Below are 16,430 nucleotides of genomic sequence, written 5' to 3' on the forward strand. Positions count from 1 at the left end.
AAAAAAACAACAACAAGTCTTTGAGATCCAGAATTCTTTCTGGGTTGTAGGTGATCAAATACTTATTTCAAGCATCAAAATAATTATTTAAAATTAGGTTCGGACGGGGTTCGTACGAACCCGAACCCTCCACAATGATTACCGCTGTCTGGCCGCTCCGTGCAGCGGGCGGATCCAGCGGGAGGAACGCCTGGAAAACTGGGATACAGCCATAGCCATAGGCTGTATCCCAGTTTTCCAGGCGGTCCTCCCGCTGGATCCGCCCGCTGCACAGTGCGGGCAGACAGTGGGAATCCGATGCCGAGCGTTCGGGTTCAGCCGAACCCGAACCTCGTCGGGTTCGGACCATCCCTATTTAAAATCATACAATGTGATAGATTCTGTCTCTCATAGTTGAAGTGTACCTGCAATAACAATTACACACCTCTCCATTCTTTGTAGATGAGCAAAGCCAGCAGTGTATCAAATACTTCTTTTCCCACTGTATAATCCCTTCACCTCTCTTTGATATTCATTCCAGTTTTTTCAACAGATGTGCAAATTACAAGGGTCCCATGTCGTGTGACATCTGGTATAATGTTTCCTTCTAAGCACATCTGTTACACTTACCTCCAGACCAGGAGCATCTATAACTTATAAGGTGCTATGTAAGTAAGAGTAATAAACTGAGTTTAATGGTCTTTTTCTGTCTACTGGAACAGATGTAGCTACCTCCATTGTCTCCCATGTGATCTGCTGTTGCGGCATACTGTGCTATTGTTATGGATGTATTTATACTATATAATAGTGATAATTAATCCCTCGGTATTACTTACTGGATTCAACCACTAATTGGTAATTAGATATGAAGTATATAATACATTAAGTATATACATTCCAATTATTGTCATAACTAGGAAAATCTTCTCATGATATGTCATTGTATTCTACAGGGGGAATTCATCAGGGATGACACATAATGTCTATATTACATACTTTATTTAGTCCATTCACTAAACATTTGTTGTTGTATAGTGTACTTTGTGTACACCAATAATTAGCACTCTAAAAAGTCACATCTTTAATCGATTTTAAGTAGTCGCTCTCCCTACCTCAAAACTCAATCTGATTGCTTTCACCTTTACTGTTCACATTCAATCAAATCACTGTTACCTTCAAGGGGGCCTTTGGGCTATGATCCTCCCTATCAAGATTTCCCTTTTGTGGCCTCACACAGTAGTTAGGCATCTTTTTGTGCCTTTGTGCCCCCACACAGTAGTAAGGCATCTCGTTGTTCCTTTGTGTCCCCACACAGTAGTTAGGCACCCTTTTTTGCCCCTACAGTAGTTAAAGGGGTTTCATGGCCAAAACTGATTCATTAGCTATCTACAGGATAGATCATGAGTGACTGATCCTGTGGATTGCTTATTACTCTATTTTGCCTGGAAAACACTTCTAGTCCCCCTTTTTGTCCCCATTAAGTAATTATGCCTATTTGTGCCCCAAATGGTTAGGCCACTCTTTTTTATAGTGATTCTGTCCATCATTGAAAAGTAAAAAACAAAACAAAGTTGAAACTCACTTCTCTCTCTAATGGATTATTTTTCTTCCTGATGTTCACGGCCCAGTGGAGGCATTATATTTTAGTGATGTCAATGAGCCACCATACCAGGACGCTGACATTATCAAGGGAATAAACATGAAATTTTCCAGATCATAAACAGAATGTTTTCCATTTGTGTGGCACCTATATTATATGTCACTCCACAGGCCTGTGGAGCCCCTCCGTCCTTTGTCCGCTGTGACTGCTTGAAGCCAGAGAGAGGAGTATTCCGCCTCAGGCGGCAGATTCTGCGGTCCCAGAAGTGGCGGCATAATCTTCCCCGATTGCGTGTGCAATGGCAGTCTGCTGTGGAGCTGCGCTTTCGTGACTGGCCTCCACTGCAGATGTTGCGGAACAGACTGTCCTACGCTTTGGTGAGTATAATGGACAGGGGACTAGGCAGAGGTCATGCCGGCATGGGTGGTGATCGGGCGGCCGGTGGTTAGCTCCTCTCGGGGTGGGGGTAGGGGTTCAATGCTGAAGTGAAAGATCACAAGGGTGTCACGGCCACGGCGGCGTCCCGTGTTCCGGGCCACCGCCGCGACCTCCTCCTGCCCCATGCAGCCGCCGGTATCCTTGTGCAGGGACCCGGCGCTGCTGCTAGTTCGGCCCCTGGGGGCGCCTCACCTCTCCTCCGCTCCTGTCTCCGTCTGTGCCGGCCGGCGCGCGCGTCCCTGCGTGCTAGGGCGCGCGTGCGCCGGCTGTCTCAGATTTAAAGGGCCAGTCCGCCCTTAATTGGTTAATTGCACCTAGCACTCCCTATAAATCCCAGCATGCCCTGTCCCTTGTGTTGGAGCCTCTACATGCTTCCCATAGCGTTTGGCCCAGCTCCCTGTTGTTCCTGATTCCTGTCCGCTACCTGGTCCCAAGTCCTTGTTCCTGATTCCTATCCGCTACCTGGTCTCTAGTCCTTGTTCCTGGTTCCTGCTCCCCTGTTACACCACTGCTCCTGTGTTCAGCCTGTCACCTGCGGTTACGCCTACAGACCTCTGCCAGCACCATCTCCTGCCTACTGCTCCTGCCACGCCTCGCCTGCCGTCACTAGCAACCAAGCCAGGGGTAGCGACCTGGGGGTCGCCTGCCGCAGCAAGTCCATCCCGCCTTGCGGCGGGCTCTGGTGAAAACCAGCGGCCCCTTAGACTCCGCTCCCTGGTGAGGTTAGTGCCATCGCTGGTGACGGTCCAGTGGATCCACTACTCCAGGCGTTACAAAGGGCGGGGGTGTTTGTGTGATGGGGTGGTGTGGGCACTTGTTTTTGTGTGTGTGTGTGGGGGGGTGTCATTTCTGATTTGCCTAAGGTGACAGAAAACTGAGAAACCTGTAGAGGACTGTCCATGCAAGTCCCAGAAACCCATCCTTGTGAAAAATGTTGCAATTACAGAAAACATTTGGTGAAAGTTATTGCCTACACAGAAGAAAATAGAGTTTAGTAAATTCTAGTATGTACTTTCTAGTATTTATATTTTTCTCCCTTCGCGGTTGATGTTTATTTTACATGCTCAATAAAAGACACCAATTGTATAACTGTCTGTGTGTTATTAATTTAATTACACTGTAAAACATATGTATAGTTCTGGAAAGCAAATATTCTTTACAACAAAGTGACACGTATAACTAAATAAAATGCAAAACAATTACTACAATTATTACAATTTCTAGCTTTGAGCTGAGCTGACAGCCATTTAAAAAAAAAAAAAAAAAAAAAAAAAGAAGCCAAACGGGTATTATTTTTGGAATTTGCATGTTAAAATACATAATATAGTGCCATTGGCAATTTCGTTGTTATTGTCGTACAGTGTTATTAGTGTTTGTCTATGAAACAATTGTGGCACACAACCATAGACTTAGATCTTGTGCCACAATCTGGTGCACGTTCTGCTCTTGCCCTATGGTATTACGTTGATACAATGCTGGACAGTGGAGAGGTATGTACATTTTTTTTAAATTTTTTTTTCAGATTTTCAGGCGTACATAATAGTAAGTCTGGTGTCGGAGGAGTCAACGCCTCGTTCCCTGCTTGATAAGGAGAAAAAAGAAAACAGGGGCGCCTTCTGGTATAGTATATTAAAGTGCAAGAAAGAGACTAGATAGTGGTGAACATATGCACGCTCATCTTGATTGGTTGTGCTAAGGATAGGCACAACTCTATCTCACGCTCAACTAACACCGCTGCCAAGATGATGCTCAGAGTGTCTCTGACAGGACACTGCTTCACTTTGACAGCCGCTCTGAGTGTCTGGGAAGGGTGTTCTGTGATCACAAGCTCCTTGCTATGACAGCCGCTCTGAAGACCTGCACTGTCCCGGGGGTTGATGGGATGCTGTGAGAGAACTGCACACTGAAGACCTGTACTGTCCCCAGGAGGAGTGGGGTGTGAGAGCAGCACTGTATCGGGGGAGGGGGGCGGTTAATGGGGAGAGACCAGGAGGTTACTGTGAGTAGTGGCTCTGTGGGATCACCAGGACAGGTAAGTATAACTTGATTATTATGTTACCACCACCTCATGCCCTCCCTGGCTTTTTATGTTTGGCCAGACTACCACTATGCTTTACAAAGAAGCATACAGAGTGTCTGATATTGCAATTTATAACAGATAATAAATAACAGGAAATTGCTTGGTCTTTTGCTTGGTGTGCCTGGGTATCATGCTTTGTTTTTTTTTTTGTTTGTGTGTTTGTTTGTTTTTTTACAATTTTTACATAGCAATTTACAACAATTTCAGAGACTGACGTACACAACCCAATCTACTGCAAAATGCACACTTTTTTTTAGTCTTCAGACATACAGCTAAAAAATACAGAGAGCATATCGGAAACATTTTTTTATCTGCCCCAAGCTCCACCTGAAAGCTTTTTTTATGTCTTTATTTTTCAAGCTATAGATAATTGGATTTAACATAGGTATCAGGGCCGTGTTAAAAAGAGCAAAATATTTTTTAGATTCCAAAGTTATTGTTAAGTTTGGTGTCAAATATTGCCCAATAAGGGTCGCGTAGAGTAAAAGGAAGGCTGTGAGATGAGAGGAACACGTGTAGAAGGCCTTACGTCTCCAAATGTTACCTTGTATCTTCAATATGGTAATAATGATAAAAATGTAGGGAATAAATGTGAGAAGGAATGGAGTCAAGTTATAAACTAACAATCCTTCTATAAAAAGCAACTTTTCTAAGAAAGAAGTGTCATCACAGGAAATTTTCATCAGTAGAACAATATCACAGAAAAAGTGATTGATTTCAATTGAAAAAAAGCAAGAGAAGCTATAGAGCATCTCGAATGGTGGAATGGCTTGTAAAAACCCCAACACCCAACAGGTTAAAGCCAATAGTTTGCAAGTTCTAGGATTCATAACCATGTGATATCGTAATGGGTTACAGATGGCCATATAGCGGTCATAGCTCATGGCTGCCAACATGAGGAGCTCATGACCCGTCAAGGACCCAAAGGTGTATGACTGTATCATGCAGGAAATATAAGAAATGGTCTTGTCCTGAGTAATGAAAGTTGATAAGATCTTGTGCAGAGTTATTGTGGAAGAAGACATGTCTACTATGGATAAGTTACCCAGGAAAAAATACATAGGAGTATGGAGACGATGGTCAAGACAAACCAAGAAGAGGAGGATCATGTTACCACCAAGGGTTATGAGATAGATAAGAAGAACTATGAAGAAGATGGGAATCTGGAGCTCTGGAACATCAGTGATCCCACTTATAATGAAGTATCTGATATTTGTCTGATTGGGAAACATCTTCTTTTTCAAAATTGAAAATCTGCAAGAAACCAGAGAAGGAAAAAAATTGTAGATTTATACAGTTGATCTTAAAGACTCTTGGGTGCAACGGCTGCCTCCGCACCAACTATAACCTCACCAATGTTAATGAGAGAGAACAGAGATATACAGTAGGGCCTATGGATACCCGTTCAAAAAGTAAGTAGGTAATTATAAATTCTTTATTTTTCTCTTTAATGTAGGCTACATCTACCATAAAAACATTGGTACAGAGTGGATTCTTCTCTTTATTGCAGCCTACGTCTACCATAAGAACAATGGTAGAAGGTGGAGTATTGGCCACCGCATTGTGGTCACAGGGGCCATTCATCACAAAATAACTTACATCACTATGAGCATCACTATTGAATTTTCAACCTTAAATCAACAATATCTTGAATTTCATACTAATATCTCAAATCTGTATAAATGTATATAGGGACTGGTTGTCTAATGCTTGGTCAGCTGAATATAATTAGGATTTATTTCTGAAGTTGGGCTTATAGATCAAGCCTACTCCAAAAAGTCTGAAAAATGAAGTTAGGTTTTATTTGCGGGGTAGGTCTTATTTTCATTGAAACATAGTATTTTCTATCTTTCACCATCTATATAAAATAATCCATTCATCCATCGGCTGTATATATTACCCCATGGTTTATATGCACGTGAAAGCTCTTCAGTTAAAATAAAAAAGAGTAAAAAAAAATCCCAACATGTTTCTCCTTTACTTTGTTTATTCCAAACAAATGGGGAAGTTTCAGGGTATAGTATAATTCATCTCCATTCAGGCACGTTATACACTTACTGTACCTTCAGGTCTGGAGCATCTATAACTTTCATACAGGGATGTAGTAAGCATGCATTATAGCAATGTCCTCAGCTAGATGGTCCTGTATCTTCTTTCCAGCACAGATATTAGAAGCCACCATTGTCTCCCATGTGATCTGTAGTTAGCGTATACTGTGCTATTGTTATGGATGGGTAAATATATAATACAACATGTTAGTGATAATTAATCCCTTGGTATTACTGACAGTATCTAGATTCATTCACTAATTGGTAATTTGGGTTTACTGAAGATGTCAAACATAACAATTACTGCCATCATGAGGAAAATCTCGGACTGATATATCATTGTATATTGTGGGGGATTCAGAAAGAATGGGTTAGGATTCGTGAATTCATGAGCTAGCAGAAATGGCTAAAATTTCAACAATTTTTTTTTAAATTACTTTTTTTTTAATAAAAACACCCATTTGAATTAATATTTTTTTTTAACTGGTGAAGTAGGTGTTAAAAGTGTCAAAAAGTCTGTTACATGCAGATTTGGTAGCATATTTTACCCTCTGCATTAAAGAGGTGATAATAACATCTGAAGCTTTCTGGCAAAATAACTAGCATGCATTTTACTGCATGAGGATTTTTTTTTTTGTTATTGGTAGATAAGGTTTTGAAAACCTCATCCATTGTTTTGAAAATGATATATTTAACTCATACTCCCTGAAGAAGCCAGTAATGGTGAAACACGTTGAAGAGCAAAGTGTGATTAATTTTAAAAGCACCCTATGACAACAGCTTAAAGAGGTACTCCTGCCTTGTAAAACTTTTCATATGTTGCTTCCCTGGTGGAGAACATAACACACTTGCCATTCCTACCTCTCCACGCTCCCTCTGTGTCCTCCTAAGGCACCTCCGGGTCCCCAGCTAAATGATCTCACCTCCACTTCTGAGATGAATTCTTCTCAGTAGCACCAGCCTGCTCTGCCAATCACTGACTTAGACTGACAGGGCTGCGTCCAGTAATTGCCTGAGTGGGCTTTCACTGCCGAGAAAAGTCTGTCGTGGAAGTGGAGGTGAGATCATTCAGTGGGGGACCTGGAAATGGCAAAGAATGACATTGGGCAAGCGCCAGGAGGTAAGAGTAGCATGTTTGTTATGTTCTCTGCCAGGGAAGCAACATATCAAAAGTTTTACAGGCTTGGAGTACCCCTTTAATATAAAAGACAGTTAGCCAGTTTGTTTAGAATGTGGACTGCAACCATGTTAGTGTTTTCCTTATCAGTCAGTTTAAGAGAGACTGTAACAGTCTGTGGTATATAAAGAACAGTGCAAAATTTATGTAGGAAGTTTGGCTCCAAACTGTGCTTTACCCCCCGTTAGAGACCCCTATACTTACCTCATCGCGCGCTCACAGGAGAGTCCGATGCTCATAGAGAATAAATGGGGAGTCCGATGCTCTGTCATTCTCTATGGGCAACAGACTCTCCTGTGAGCGCGCGCCGGGCTTCTGACGCTGAAATCTCCTTCGCCCGACCAGCTCAGGAAGTGGGACCCGGCGCGATGAGGTAAGTATAGGGGGCTCTAACGGGGTCGGGAGCCTGTCACCCCAGCACGGGGGGGGTGACAGGTCCTCTTTAAGTAGCTGCCATTAGTAAAAAGTCGGAGCAGCTCATGTTCAGCACATTCTGTGACCTGAATGGTCGCATAATGTAAGTTTATGGCGCCATCCAGCTCACACCGACACAAAGCGGGGAGTGGCATGCACAGCAGTGCGGTTGTCACCCAGCTTGTTCTCCTGATCAATCGTGGTCTCAACCTTCAGACATGTTTGACATGTTTCTTTGACATGTTTAAATATGTATTAAGGGGGTGGGGCTAATATGTAGATATTACGGCACATGGGACCTTTAATATGGTGCTCCAGTGTGCCGATTTTATAAAATGCCCATTTAACTGGGGTACTTGGGGTGGGGCTTTACCTATTGGTACGGCCCAACAGTGCATGAAATGGCCTCATTACCATAGTAATAAAATGCTTATTTCAGAAAAGCAGCTTTGTTAAAGGCCTTATTTGCCTCTGGGTAATGTCATATTCTATCAGAATGTAAGGAGAAGTCCAGGGTCGGCCTTTTTTTTTTTTTTTTTTTTCAAAAGAGTCAGGGATGAGGTGGCTGAACATAGGAGGGACATGTGGCTGCTGACTATCTGAGTGGGACTTACACGTCACAACCTGGGTCCCTGCTTAGACCAGGAAGCAGCCAAGGGACCGGGAACCAGAGCGGAGGACAGTGGACCCCAATGCTGGAGCCAGGGAGGTACAATCAATAAGCAAAAAATATAGAGACTGGCACTCACCAGGTAGCGTGAAGTCTTTATCTTTATTGAGTGAATGTATCACCAATCCAACAGCGGGGAGAGGGAGCATGGTCTCAGCGTCCTCCGCGACGCACATTTCGTGTTACAGTAACACTTTGTCAAGCTGAAGTGAGACCTACATAACAGTGTCTGGAAGCTTCATTTATTTTGGGTCCAGTAGTGCCGAATCTTTAGCCTCTGTGGATTTGCATGATGTCATGTTCAATCACCTTCTAATCGGGCTGACCTCCGATTAACTTACCTGCTGAAAGATTCCCTTTAACCCAATGGACCACAGGGCTATAAGGATTATTGTAACAATTCGGTTACTAGTTACATATATGAATGTGACCATTCCTGTCCAACCTAGGGCATATATAATGTTAACTTTTCTTATGTATTAACATCTTAAGTGCTTCTGACCTCTTGTGGGCTTCACTCATACGGCAGCCTGCAAGACTCTTCCCACTATTCTTTCTTCTGTTTGTGGTGCCAGTTGCCATGCAATTGCCTCAGAGTTGATACATTACACTGGATCACCTAATCTTAAGAGGTTGTCCAGGGAGCAGAAGATGACTGAAGATATTTGCTACTTGGTGCTTTCTACTGGCGAATGCACATCTCCAAAGTAAGCCTTCCGAGATGTGGATATCCCAATCATTGCGTATGGATGAAACCTTGCCCGCATGCTTTGATCGTAATATGCTCCCATCCATCCACATCTTGAAAGGCTTACTTTCAAGACATGGAATTGCCACAAGTGACCACCAGACAGCCGAAGACTTTGGCAATCTTCAGTTCCTCGGACAACCCTTTTAACTTCCAACCCTGAATAGTTCTGAATGTAGTTCTTGACTGGTTAATTTTTTTTTATTTTTTTTTTAAATCCCTGGTTCTTGGAATTTATGTAGATTATAGTGTAAACTCTATGGCCCTGATTCGTCAACATGTGTAAAACAGAAACTGGTATAAACTTCTCATAGCAACCAATCACAGCTTGGCGTGCAGCTCTGGTAAAATGAAAGCTGAGTTGTGATTGGTTGCTATAGGGAGTTTTAAGGGTGCATTCATACCTAGCGACTCGCAGCGTAAATTACGCTGCGAGTCGTCTAGGTCCTGGCAGATCACTTTCACTACATACACACAGCGGTCTGAACGACCGCTGCGTGTATGTAATTCTGCCGGCCCCTTCAGCTTCCGCCCGCCTCCCGCTCCGCTCTGTATCATACCTCTCCTCGCTGCATGGGGTCCTGCCGTACTGCTCTCCCGTACGGCCAATCAGTGGCTGCGGCTGGGCAACACACTGATTGGCTGGGCGGGAGAGCAGTACGCCGGGACCCCGTGCAGCGAGGAGAGGTATGTATACAGAGCGGAGCGGGAGGCGGGCGGAAGCTGAAGGGGCCGGCAGAATTAAATACATGCAGCGGTCGTTCAGACCGCTGTGTGTATGTAGTGAAAGTGATCTGCCAGGACCTAAACCAGTTTTTTTCCCCTATATTTCTTGTGATTCTAGTGCCCTGTTGTAGTCTAGTCTTATCTTAGTTCCTTCAGTAATTATTAGTTTTATCCTGGCTAGTCATTAGGTTGTTGTTGTCTCAGATGCGTGTTTGTTCAGTTCTTGTAATTCAACTTCTGCTAATGTCTGCATTTGACAATGGACCCTAGTACCTGCATGTTGCTTCTATTACGGAGAATAAGTCCAGGGTTTCCGTAGGGACATTTGCGGCTTGGTGGTATCTGAAGCTTGGGTAATGTTTAGGGCCCGTTCACACAACGGAATTAGCACAGAGATTCCACTCGGAATCCCCGCCGGCGGACCCCACACTGAATCCCGTCTGCTGTGTCTTTCACTAGGAGGTCTTGCATGCCTCCGTTCTCCGCACCTTGGCATGTCAATTCTTTGAGCGGAAAGGTGTGGAGAGCGGTAGTGTGAATGGGCTCTAACGGAAACATTTAGGGAAAGATGAGGGCAAAGAACAGTCGCTAGGACCAGCCGAATAACTGTTCATATTTGCCTTGTCTTAACTGGCATGATAGTCAATCTTTTTTTACACTATACTTTATCTCAAGCTCCTGTTGTCTGCTGATGAGTTGCTAGTTATGTTACTTGTCATTTTTGTCTTCTTTCCATACTATTACCCCCTACTGTCTCTGGCTTGTCCAAGCCAGTGTCAGGACAAGAGTCTTCAAAGGTTCAAAGGGGTACTCTGGGCATAGGATTTTTTTTTTTTTTTTTTTTTTTACATATTCTTGGGGATAGGTTCACTCTCCGCCATTCAGATTCCACCATCCGACAAAATAGTAGACATGTCCATTCTTTAGGCGGATAGCGGAATCTGCCTGACCATAGAATGGAGTCTATGGGACGGGTGTAGAGTGAATTGGGAGCGCGTGGGGACGAGCGGCAGAATCTGCGGCAAGTTATCCGCGAGAATTTCTTAGTGTGCACATACCCTTAAAGGAGAAGTCCGTCAAATTTTTTCATTAAAGTATTGTATTGCCCTCCAAAAGTTATACAAATCACCAATATACACTTATTATGGGGAATGCTTATAAAGTGCTTTTTTCCCTGCACTTACTACTGCATCAAGGTGTCACTTCCTGGATAAAATAGTGATGTCACTTCCTGGATAACATGGTGATATCACTACCTGGATAAAATTGTGATGTCTCTACCCGACTCCCAGAGCTGTGCGGGCTGTGGCTGCTGGAGAGGATGATGGCAGGAGGACACTGAGGGGCACAGGGCACTGGAGGGACACTAAGCATCCCCCTGCCATCATCCTCTCCAGCAGCCACAGCCCGCACAGCTCTGGGAGTCGGGTTGTAACATCACCATTTTATTCAGGAAGTGACATCACCATGTTATCCAGGAAGTGACATCACCATTTTATTCAGGAAGTGACATCACCATGTTATCCAGGAAGTGAAGCCTTGATGCAGTAGTAAGTGCAGGAAAAAAAGCACTTTATAAGCATTTTTTGCAATAAGTTCCGTAATAAGTGTATATTGGTGATTTGTATAACTTTTGGGAGGCAATACAATACTTCAATAAAAAAATTTGTCGGACTTCTCCTTTAAGGTATGTTCCCACTATGAAATATGGGCAGAAATTTCATGTCAATTCTTTGGGCGGACGTCAGATTGAGCTTCAGAATATCATTGAGTCAATTTCCTTGTAGTGGGAACGTACCCTTAGGCAGCAACAACAGTGGAAGTAAACCACTTGGTGACACTGTAGTTGGGGTCTGTGATCGACTGGAGAAGATCTGATAAGGGAGCAAAGGTGTCAGAGAGCTTGTATTGCACACAGTCAGGTGTGAACTTGATTACAAGAGAGTGGTAAAGGGGAATATTCTGCTGTAATGGACATTGAGCGATAGACTGGACACAGGGCAGGGTATGCATTTGTAAATGTCCCAATGTCCCTTGAAATATTAAAAAAAAAAGACATCCCCAGAGTCCATTTTTATTACACACCTTAGGGTTCCCTCCATTATATGGTTTGGGTGTCTAATTGTGAACATAAGCCATATTGCCACCTCTCTGACTCAAAGGGCTCTTTTATTACTGTTACTGAGGGTTTCAGCCAAGTTTCTGTTGCCTGGGCCTTAGCAGTGGGCTCCTATAGTTTAAACAATATTTGGTAGCAGAACCCTCCTAAACTAGCTGTCCAGAGTGCCCCTAATTGTACAGTGATAAAGCAGAGGAACATCAAAGGGTATCTGTGGTTTTCATACCTGCTCACCAACTTTAACCAAATTTTCTCCATTATTTGTAAAGGGATTTACATGTCGGCTAGTAGTTCCACAGTTAAATAATCAATTTCTTTCTGTTGTCTATTTACCCCCTGACAACTAATACAATTAATACAATTTTTCACACCCTGATATTAGGACTAGAGATGAGCGAACCTGGAGCATGCTCGAGTCCATCTGAACCCGAATGTTCGGCATTTGATTAGCGGTGGCTGCTGAACTTGGATAAAGCCCAAAGGCTATGTGGAAAACATGGATATAGTCATTGGCTGTATCCATGTTTTCCAGACAACCTTAGAGCTTTATCCAAGTTCAGCAGCCCCCGCTAATCAAATACTGAACGTTCGGGTTCGGATGGACTCGAACCCGAACCCGGTTCGCTCATCTCTAATCGGGACCCATTATAATGCCACTGCTCCATATCTACCATATGTCACTGCAGCTTCCCAGCTTAAAATGCAAGCCTAGCCCTCTTGAATGCTGATGTAGCTCTCGATGATGGATGAAACCAAAAGAGAACTCTACACAGAGCATAGATGTTTCTTCAATAATAAGGCCACAGAACTCTTCCAGTTGACAAACCATTGGGCATTTTCACTACAAGATGTACCCCATGGTTTAGAGTAAAGCACATTAAAAAAAAGGTGCCAAACCTAACAAGAGGAATATTAGCCCATTTTCTCCCAGTATATTTATGTCTGAACCTCCAAAATGATAGAGTTGTAAATCTTATTGGCTTCAAGAACACTTGCTAACCTGGTGCTACATGTACATTTTTTTTACTTTTAAGATTTATAACCTGGACTCTTTGGGATACTACAGATAAAAAATCCGTTGACCATATCAATAAATATTTTTTCACTTGCCGCAAGGTCCATCGGAAAGCTTTTTTCACATCTTTATTTTTCAAGCTATAGATCATTGGATTCAACATAGGGACTGTGACGGTGTTAAAAAGAGCAAAATATTTTTTAGATTCCAATGTTCTACTTAGATTTGGTGTGAGGTATTGTCCAACCAGGGTTGTGTAGAGTAAGATGACGGCTGTGAGATGAGAGGAACACGTGTAGAAGGCCTTGCGTCTTCCAACACTGCCCTGTATATTCAATATGGTGTTCATTATAAAAATGTAAGGAATGAACGTGAGAAACAATGGAGTCAGGCAAAAAAGAAACAATCCTTCTATGAAAAACAACTTCTCTAAGAATGAAGTGTCCTCACAAGAAATTCTCATCAGTGGAAAAATATCGCAGAAGAAGTGGTTGATCTCAATTGAAGAATAGCAGGAGAAGCTATAGAAGATCCCAAATGGTGGAATGACTTGCAAAAAGCCCAATACCCAGCAGAAAGAAGCCAATTGGCTACAAGTTCTACTATTCATGACCATGTGATATCGTAAAGGGTTACAAATGGCCACATAGCGGTCATAGCTCATGGCTGCTAAAATTAGTAGCTCATGACCCGTTAAAGACCCAAACATGTACATCTGTATCATACAAGAAACATAAGAAACGGCCTTGTCCCGGGTGACAAAACTTGATAAGATCTTATATAAGGTGACCGTTGAAGATGTCATGTCCACTATGGACAAGTTACCCAGAAAAAAATACATAGGAGTATGGAGACAATGATCAAGGCAAACCAAGAGGAAGAGGGTCATGTTACCACCAAGGGTTAAGAGATAAATAAGAAGAACTATGAGGAAGATGGGAAGCTGGAGCTCTGGAACATCAGTGATCCCATTTAGGATGAAGTATCTGATATTCGTCTGGTTAGGAAACATCTTCATCAAGATATCAAATCCACAATTAACCAGATTTAAAAAAAAACTACAAATTTTGTAGAGTTGATTTCAAAGATCAGGAACTCTTGGACCTCAATGCAAAATCTGCAACAAGACAGAACTATCATCTGCCACTGGTTTATAACTTCATCTTACGCCTTGTGAGAGATGGAAATCTTATTTGCCAAAAACAATGTTTTTGTTTCAATCTGAGGGTTAGTGTTCCAATCTAATTCTTTCTCTCTACTTGAAATGAAAATCGATAAAGTGGCATGATAAATGTCAAGGAGGAGGATGTAAAGAAGTGAGAGGGGGGAAGGCAAAGATACAACAATCTGGTAGGACTGTCTGGGCTTGTCACAACTGGAGATACTTAGGACTTCTCAATGAAGAGCAAGAAAGATCGGGCCTTATAGTATCAAAGGATACTACTAAAACAACATAGTAATTATCTATCTATCTCCTATCTATCTATCTATCTATCTATCTATCTATCTATCTATCTATCTATCTATCTATCTATCTCCTATCTATCTATCTATCTATCTATCTCCTATCTATCTTTCTATCTCCTATCTATCTATCTATCTATCTATCTATCTATCTATCCCCTATCTATCTATCTATCTATCTATCTATCTATCTATCTATCTATCTCCTATCTATCTATCTATCTATCTATCTATCTATCTATCTATCTATCTTTCTCCTATCTATCTATCTATCTATCTATCTATCTATCTATCTCCTATCTATCTTTCTATCTCCTATCTATCTATCTATCTATCTATTTATCTATCTATCTATCTATCTATTTATCTATCTATCTATCTATCTATCTATCTATCTATCTATCTTATATCTATCTACCATCGCCTTGGTTGGTTTACACTTGTACAATTTATGTATTAGAAAAAAGTAGCACTGAAAGGATGTGCGGTATATAATCTATTTACCTTTCCACATTATTTTTTTCCTGTTTATTCAAGTTTTTCCAATAAATCTGCACTTTACAGGGTCCCATGACTTGTGACACATCTATTGCACTAAGTGTACCTGTAGACATGGAGCAGCAATAACTCCCATACAGTGATAAAATTTATAGATGACAGTAATATGTTGAGTCTAATGTTTATGTAGCTGGCACCATTGTCTCCCTTGTGATCTTCTGTTCCCGTATTCTGCGCCATTGTTATCGGTGTATTTATATAATACAATATGTTAGTCATAATTAATCCCACGTTGTTAGTTACAGTAGCTGGAATCATAGTCTAATTGGTAGGAATTATCATTATTAGGAAAACCTCAACACAATTCATCAGATACATTACTGTATTCTGCAGGGAATATGGGAGATTAATTGAGAATTTAGTACAATTCATGAATGTATGAACCAGCAAAAAAGACTAATAATCGAAAAAAAAAAAATTGCCCAAGTTGCTAAACATTTGACATGTTATTGTAATGGCACGTATTTACAACCAAGAATTGAAGGTTATTTTTTCTTTTTTCTTTTTTCTTTCAAAACTGTTGGCGTTTTTTAAAACACCATCAAATAGGCATTATATAAACATATAAAAGCCAGGCATCACTTCTTAAATTTATTCTAGTTGTAGAGTGCCAGTCTACAGTGTTTTTCCATAAGGCTACAAAAAGTATACTGTCATTTGTATAATAAAAGGCACAACAGTTGTAGGAGATTTGCTGTGTTGGATACTTTTTATTATCTCTGTATCATCACAGTGGTGCTTAAAGGGGTTATTCACCACTACAAAAACATGGCCACTTTTGCCCCGCTCTTGTCCCCAGATTGGGTGGGGTTTAAAACTCAATTCCATTGAAGTAAATGGAGCTTAATTGCAAACCACACCTGACTTGGAGACAAGAGCGGGACAAAAGTGGCCATGTTTTTGTAGCACTGGATAACCCCTTTAATGGACATAGATAGATAAGGAACGTCAACCAAAAGCCGAGCATCCCATCCCAATGAAAGAATGTTCCTCAGTTTGGTTACTTCAGCAGTTTATTGATAGAACATAATATAGCAACAGAGTTTTGTCCTATCCTGGACCTCCCTTAGGCATATCCTGAGTGAGGAGTTGGTCTGACCTCGGCAAGAAGTTCAGCCAAGATTACCAAGAAGAGCAGCCATGGCTGATAATATCTTCCTGCCTAAAGTAGTGTTGCACTTTCCTTAGTGCAACGTACTAGTGTTGGTGGCTTTGGATATATTGTATTGTTGTTCATGCCATGACTAAGGAGACACACTCCGAAACCTATCGCCTTTTGGACCTTGATGCTCTTCTTTTAACGAGAATACAACAAATATCTGAATATTATTCTACGCTGGAGCTGGAGGCCGTTCTTCATTCTTTTACAGTTTGTACACCTGTGAGCAGCCAGA

The 16,430-nt window shown here is 41.9% G+C and overlaps 1 protein-coding gene across 1 annotated transcript; it reads right to left on the reverse strand.

The window, feature by feature from the left end:
- Positions 1-12,994: 12,994 nt before the first annotated feature.
- Positions 12,995-14,032, reverse strand: LOC138766553 (olfactory receptor 8D1-like). The gene has a single exon (XM_069944144.1). The coding sequence runs from the start codon at positions 14,030-14,032 to the stop codon at positions 12,995-12,997; it is 1,038 nt and encodes a 345-aa protein (XP_069800245.1).
- Between the last annotated feature and the right edge of the window lie 2,398 nt (positions 14,033-16,430).

This window comes from Dendropsophus ebraccatus, chromosome 10 (assembly GCF_027789765.1).
Source record: "Dendropsophus ebraccatus isolate aDenEbr1 chromosome 10, aDenEbr1.pat, whole genome shotgun sequence".
Classification (NCBI taxonomy): Eukaryota; Metazoa; Chordata; class Amphibia; order Anura; family Hylidae; genus Dendropsophus; species Dendropsophus ebraccatus.

Excerpts from the sequence above, each read along its gene's own strand:
- LOC138766553 (XM_069944144.1), bottom strand. The coding sequence starts at position 14,032 with ATGAAGATGTTTCCTAACCAGACGAATATCAGATACTTCATCCTAAAT.